The 7678-nt window shown below is 46.9% G+C and overlaps 1 protein-coding gene across 3 annotated transcripts in view; it reads left to right on the forward strand.

The window, feature by feature from the left end:
- gli1 (GLI family zinc finger 1) overlaps nt 1–5300 on the forward strand; it is a 37119-nt gene extending 31819 nt beyond the window's left edge. For all 3 annotated transcript variants that reach the window (XM_029826900.1, XM_003973494.3, XM_029826901.1), the window contains 3 exons: nt 328–570; nt 721–1030; nt 1201–5300. In XM_029826900.1, the coding sequence (XP_029682760.1) occupies nt 328–570; nt 721–1030; nt 1201–3731 (3084 nt within the window). In that variant the 3' untranslated portion in view covers nt 3732–5300. The remainder of the gene's footprint in view (nt 1–327; nt 571–720; nt 1031–1200) is intronic.
- Nucleotides 5301–7678: the final 2378 nt, after the last annotated feature.

The following is a 7678-nucleotide window of genomic DNA, read 5'->3' on the forward strand; positions in this document are numbered from 1 at the left end:
GTCTTATTATGTGCGTCTCCTTTCAGAAGTGACTATAAAATTACTTAGTTGTTTTTGGTTATTTGGAGGACTTCTGTCATCCTTGGACTTTTAGGCGTAGCACAGCTCTATTACATAAAACTGGCATATATTTATGAGATTTATAATGCATGAAGCATTTGAAAATACGGTTTGATATTTTAGGAAACCTTCACATCGTTTTCTATCTATAATTTTTTTTCATGGTTGATCTGAAGAAATCAACATTAAAAAACATGCACAGATGTTTCTTTGCTAATCACGATTCTATACATTGAATTTTCCCCCCTCACTGTTTCTCTTTTAAAGAAACCATATGTCTGTAAAATCCCCGGCTGTACGAAGCGCTACACAGATCCCAGTTCCTTGCGTAAACATGTGAAAACTGTACACGGCCCTGAAGCCCACATCACCAAAAAGCATCGTGGAGACATGGGGCCCCGACCTCCAGGTTCAGCCATGACTCCTGGAGGCCAGAGCTCAGAGCTTCTATTGGAGAAAGAGGAGACACGCAGAGATGACTGCAAACTGATGGCTCCAGAGACTTCTCTGGTGAGGGATCTACTGAACGTCTGTTTGAATAAAATAGTCTATGACTCATTGGCTTTATAGAGCGTCACAAACTTCAGATCTCTGCCATTTAAAGGATTGATTGTTTCTAATAAATGATGGATAACAAAACATTTGGAAACTTTTCTTCAGAAGTCTCAGCCGAGCCCGGGCGGGCAGTCATCCTGCAGTAGCGAACGTTCTCCACTGGGGAGCGCCAACAACAACGACAGCGGAGTGGAGATGAACCTGAACGCAGCAGGCAGTCTGGAGGATCTGACGGCGCTGGAGGATGGAGTTGGGGGTGGAGGAGGAGGAGAATCGGCAAGTGCAGGGGGAACCATGGGAATGTCAGCGCAAGCTCTGAAGAGGCTCGAGAACTTGAAGATTGACAAACTGAAGCAGATCTGCAGGCCTTCCCCTCCTGCACGCTGTGGCAGTAACAAACTACCTGCACTTCCTGGTAGGCTTTATTATCAACCATGTAATTAACAGTAATGCTCAACATGGATATATGACTTTGACATGGTGTTCAAGACCAGTAAGCTTATTTATAACATAAAAACAATACTAAATACACGGTGATAAGTTAATGCTGCAAAGATAAGTTTTAATACGCTACTTGATTTCTAGGTACAGGGGAAAACTTGGGAATGTGTGTACCTTCTCCGCTCCTCTCAAACCGGCGAGTCATGGAGCTTTCCAGTCATGAGTTAGGAGGCAGCGCTTCAGCTGGCTGCTCTAATGACAGAAGGGGAAGTGGCACCAGCAGCCTGAGCTCTGCCTACACTGTCAGCCGTCGCTCCTCCATGGTGTCTCCTTACCTCTCCAGCCGGCGCTCCAGCGAGGTCTCACAGATGGGAGGAACAGCGGGGGGAGGATGCCACGTCTTTGGGTCCGAGCAGATTGTTGCAGATCCCCTCTCTCCTGAGACCAATCGTAGAGGAGCTCCATGTCCAGGAGCAGGATTACCTGGACTTTCAAATTTAACACCTGCCCAGCAGTACAACCTAAAGGCCAAATATGCGGCAGCTACCGGTGGACCACCTCCCACTCCTTTACCCAATATGGAGCAGATAGGTACCACTGCAAGAAGGGGGGGTGTTCTGAGTGAGTACCAGGGACAACCACTGCCTCCTTTCCTGACACAAGGTGGTCCCCGTAGGCACAGCGCCAACACGGAGTATGGTACCGGTGTTATCTACCCTCACCAGGCTCCAGGTAACAATACAAGACGAGCCAGTGACCCGGTTCGATCGGCAGCAGATCCTCAAGCTCTCCCCAAGCGTTTCAATAGCCTCAACAATGTCGCCCTCATGGGCCGAAGGAATGCCCTGCAGCATCGTGGCTCTGACACCAGTCTCTCCAGACACTTGTACTCCCCTCGCCCCCCTAGCATTACAGAGAACGTGATGATGGAGGCTATGAGTATGGATACCCACCTCACCCCTCTGGATTCAAGGGATCATTCCATGATGATGCCTCCTGGAGAGAGAAGTTTCATTGGTTACCAGCAGCAACATCAAGCCCACGGAGGCGGAGCTTCTCTTTCGAACCAGCTATCTCCAAGTCATGATTCCTTGAGCTGCCCTGACCAGGCTTACATGCACGGCTGCTATCAGAACCCAGGAGGGGATGTCACGTCCAAAGATGGAAATTCAATAGGCCAAGCAAGACCCCATCAGTCGGAGGGGATGACAAACACTCTCCTCCAACAGACGGAGTACAGTATGAGCACCTGCCAGCTCAGTCCCTCAGCTCCTCATTATCCCAGTATCAGTCAGAGCGGGAATGCTGGGGGTCGCTGGGGCAATAACCACAGTCAAATCCAATCTTCACCCCATGAGCTGCAGAGCCAGCAAGGAATGCAGTACACAGACGCAAGCTTGCAATCTCAACAGACACACTTTAACAATCAGCCAGGTCTCTACAATGGTCCAGGCGGGACCCACAAACTGGTCATCAAGCCCGAGCAGCAGTTTCACCCGGTGATGGGAGGCCGGGATGCCTGTCAAAGTGCTAAACTCCAGCAGCAGAGGATGCTCCTCCAGCAGACTCAGGGTTACCCCCAACAGACGGGTCAGGTCATGATGAGGAACTCCAGCAACTCCAGCTGTGGCTTTCCTGTGCAGAACCAGAACACGTTTGCCAGCGGAGGCAGCGTCAGCCTGGGTTGTGCTGGTAAAGCGCTCTCAGATGGACAGAGGTCAGAGACCCCCATGATGCAGGTGAAGGAGATGATGGTGAGGAGCTACGTCCAGTCCCAGCAAGCACTCATGTGGGAGCAACGACAGGAACAACAGCAGCAAAGTGGAATAAAACCAGCTTTGTCTGATAATGTGGATCTGGCTGCCCAGACTGCAATGATCCAGCACAGTCCACAGCACCAGAACCAGAACCTTTACCCCAACCAACCTTATCCATCCTACCCCAATCAGAACATGATCATGAGCCCCCCAAGCCGGGGACCTAGTTCTGTCCCACCCAAAGACCAGCAGTTGACAGGTCTACAGGGCTCATGTTATGGTCAAGAAATGGCTCCCCGACCTCCTCAAGGTCGGAAACCTCTGAGCCGTCAGAACAGCCTGTCACAGGTGGGAGGAGTCTACATTGGCAGCTCGCCCCACCTCAGCCCTGTCCACTCTTCCAGCCCCAGACGAGGGGTCCGCCTTCCTCCTGTGCAGCATCCACAGCACCCACAAAACGAAATTTTCTCTCCTTCAAACAACAACAACAACCTATACTGTTCAGGTCAAGTGAACTTGGACAAAATCATTGATTCGCAGAACGGACCTTGTCTTAACCAGCAGCACGGTATGGGTTCTGGTCTGGATCCAACAAGTGATCCAAAGTCGGCCCCCCTGGGTCCCTATCCAGAATCCGGTCCCATCTCCAATGCCTTAGAAAACCTGGATCTGGATAACACTCGCATAGATTTCACCTCTATCATCGACGACGCTGAATCCTCCTCGTTCGGCCCGGTCAACAGTACCCTGCAGGGTCAACCTGGGTCTTCCCCTCAGGCCTCATCCCACCTCACTACCCCCCAGACCTCTATGAGCCTTACTGCCGGCTCTGGCCTGTCCAACATGGCTGTGGGTGATATGACATCCATGCTAACCTCTCTAGCTGGGGAAAATAAGTATCTCAACACACTGTCTTAGAAAGGACTGGACCATTTTTCTCCCAGACTAACCTATAGAACGACTTTATCCAGGTCCAACCAGGCATCTGTTTTCCCACAAACTCGCAACTTTCATTGTCTGGATGTCGTCCCCATACATCCCATAGGAGGCCCCCCAGTAAAAGAGAGAAGGATGCATGTAAATAGGTTAATATACATTTATATATGTTGTGTATAGGACATTGAGGTGGTGGACACGTCATCCCGGCCTTGTGAGGAACTGTCGGCATTCTGACATCCAGAGCTGAAGAATCAACTAAGTGCTTTTAGTGATGGCGAAAAAAAAGCTTCTCGGTGCTATGGAATATGAATTGACATTGTTGAGGATTTTGTCCTTGTCGCGATCAACACACTCTTTTTTTGTGGCATATCAGTATTTCCACAAGTGCAGACTCACACGCGCACGCGCGGCCTCCACCCATGGACACTCAGGGCTCGTCAGTGCTTGGATTTCTGCTGATCAGGTGCTACAGCATGGGTGTCAAAAATCACCCTTTCACCGGGTTCGACGCTCCCCGTGTTCACCTTAGGTGCGCCTGAAGCAGCTGCGTATTTCATCTTTCTTTTCTGGTTTCTAACAGCAGAACAGAAAAGGCCTTTTATGTTCCATGGTACGTGTTGCTTGTGGTGTAATGAGGGCATTAAGTTGTTGAATGAAACCCGAATCAACTGGCAATAGATGCCTGTTTGAGGTACATTTACACAGCGTTGGTGCACTTTGGCTCTAATCCCAAAGAGGAGTTGTTAGGGTTATTATTCAGGACAGGGATTAAGAAGTATTAAACAACATGTTTTTTTTTTCTAAGTACACTGAGGTACTTTGGTGCAACTGCTGAGCTGCAACATGCGGAAGAGGCTGCAGCTCCTGTAAGACAACACATTTCAGTGTGGCTTTGCACCGACAGTAGCGCTGCAATTGTTTCTGTCTCTTCTGACTTTTCACACGAAACTCTCTTTGATAGCAATAATGAATTTTTGCTATTTCTGGACTACTCATTCAAGAAGACAGCCGAGCACGGCTGAAGGCCACAATTTAAGCAATGCTGAATCACCTTCTGTGACACTTCAGGTTTCAATAAGGGCACCTGAGCTAGGACTCATTTCTTAAAGACTACACTACACCAAAGACAACGCAAAATGACTGAGAAAAAAGGATGCACAAATCGTCTACATTAACACATTAACACTAGCAACACAATGACTGATTCTGTGCTGTTCTTTAGAATGTACAATATAAGATGTGCTGTAAAAATGATCTCTTATATTAATTGTCTTTATGAATGCTGCCTTTTGTTTGTGTGTCTGTGTGCGTGTGTGTGTCTGTGTGTGTGTGTGTGTGTGTGTGTGGTTTTTTCATGACTTTCAACTCTCATTCTGACTTTTTGCTGGCAAAAGAATATCAACTTTAGCAACAGAAAGCTATAATAGTAGCATTAACTAATAGACAAAAGCCAAGTGTTATATTTTGTGTACAATTTTCTACATTTTTATACAAATGTGCTATATTTTACCAGTTTATGAATAAACACATTCAGAGAGATGGTTGCCGAATGTTTGTGAAATCATTGGCTGTGTTGTAAAGCGGTCTGGTTTTGTGTTTTATTGCAACACCCTGTTGCTACAAACACCAACTTGTCGGACTCCACATTATGAAAATATGATTCATAATAAGCGATTCGAACAAATTATGATGTGTCTTTGCTTGCCTGCTCGGTTAGGTTTGTTTTCGTGCATGTTGAGAAGGTGCAATGACCCATTTGATCCAATAGGTGTCACCAAAGCTCGTTTCGAGAACAGATCAAGATCTCTGTTCTGTATCATTTTCTTCCGTCCTTTTTTTAAATTCCGAAATCCTTTTCAGTCCAAACAAATGACATTTATCCACATCCCTATTTTTCCTACCTGCACTCATTCTTATAAACATGCATGAAAATGGCAGCAACAGAGATCCACATGGCAGCTACAGTAAACCATTAACAATGGCCACTCACACTGACGCGAGTGTTTGGACAGCAGAGGCCGAGGAGGAGAAACTACACAAATCTCGTTCATAAAATAAACTCCACGTGTCTTTCACAGAGTAATCTAGGAATGTTTGTAAATGTGTGGAGAAAAATGAATAGGGGCTGTTTGTAATGCGGTTTCAATGAGGCTGTGCAACACTTGAACTGGTTACTGTTGAGTATATTTGTGGACTGCAACATCACAGAATGAAGCCGCGCGATAGTAAAAAAGACAAAATACTGAAACAACTACTATCATCACTTTTATAACGTATTGTTTTTAGCCTTGCAAAGCTAGCGCTGCTGTAGGCCTGCATGATGAGTGCTACATGCAGATGATTTACGGCCAGTTTATGCAGTATTTTAAAATGGCCTCATCACTTTTTAAAGCAGCTGGCTCATTTTGGCCCCTCGTGTTGTTGGATTGTACTGGTTTTGGTGTTATGGCACCGTAGATTCACAGCAGCCACCAGCCACAAACTGGCGGTGATGTTAAAGTTGACTCATTTGCTCCAAGGCGAGGGGGAAGTTCTCCTGATTTACAATCCGACATGCCCCCAGTTGTTATTTCAAACAATGCGTGAATCTCCACCGCTGAGTCAAACGGAATTTGGTTAGGACGAAGAAGAAAAAAAGCACATTTTCCGAAAGAGTGCTGCATTTGAAGAAGATTAGAAGCGGAGAAAAAATCAAAGGTTTTTCTCATCAGAGGTAAGTGAAAGAGAGAAAGAAAGAAAACACTGTTCTGACACATGAACCCTCCACTGCACACCTCAGATCGCCGGGTATTTAAACTACATTCCTGTTGAATGGCGGATGCAAGTTGGACGACACCGACGCAAAGATCGTGTTATGGACTCTTCCCAGTGTGATCTCTGCTCCTCAGTGGAGTTACAAATGGAAATGCCAAAATAAGAACAGGGGTTTTCAAATGCAAAGAAGTGGGCAGAATAATGACTTTTCTCTTTTCTTGCCTCGCCATTCACACGGAGGCTTTTCTTTTCCTTTGTCACTCAGGTTGGCATATAATTAACTCCTGCTTAATATGCTGTTTAAGGGCTCTCCTCCCCATGCAAGAAGCTTTGAACCCATACACTGCAGTCAGGGACAAAACCCCAGTGGGACCGCTTCCTCCTCACTTTAACAACAAGACAGAGGAAAGTTCCACGCAGCAACGCATTTCTGGGTTCTTATTTCTCAGCACACGCTGCTACAGTGTGCACAAGTGTCACTTAACGCGATCTCGTCGCACGTCACATATCACGGCTTCACATCAGGCTTCAGATCTTCAGACCAGCATTAAAGGTCGCATGAAGATGGTGAGTGTTCTGCAGAGAGAGAAAAGCAGCTCCCAGGACCTCTGAAGCACCTCTGCACCTCTGTGACCCTGGTCTGCACCAGCATTTATTGCCCCCTCAACACCGCTCGTCCTCCCTCCTTTCTCTCCATCCCAGCACAAAAAAAAGCCGTGATGACCCCTCTGTCCCCCTCTTTCTCTGGCCCGCTCCCTCCCCACCTCCAGGATGCTTTCTCTTCCAGAATCCATTAAGACACCCCACCCCCCCACTACCCTTTAGTGGTGAACGGATGAAGAAATGAAAAGTGGAGGTGTGGTCCTAATTTTGTCTGTTTGTTAATAAATATTATTTCAATTATTTGCTTGAATAAAATAACATCTGAGCAAACTCATATTGATCCAACCACATCAGAGAAGTTTCATGCAGTTTTCTGTTATTGACGTGCTTCATTCCGGCTTGTTTACTGCACTTTTGCAGCAGGTTTTATTCCCCGTGAAAGGTTATCCGCATTATCCCGCGGGGGGGCGTGGGAGCCCGTAAGAAAGCCAAGGTGGGGGTCCTGTGCGCCGCGTAAAAGTTTTGTTTCGGATGTTTTTTTCAGTTGCAAAACAGATTACGGTCCAGGT

The sequence above is a fragment of the Takifugu rubripes genome, chromosome 19 (assembly GCF_901000725.2).
Source record: "Takifugu rubripes chromosome 19, fTakRub1.2, whole genome shotgun sequence".
Taxonomy (NCBI): Eukaryota; Metazoa; Chordata; class Actinopteri; order Tetraodontiformes; family Tetraodontidae; genus Takifugu; species Takifugu rubripes.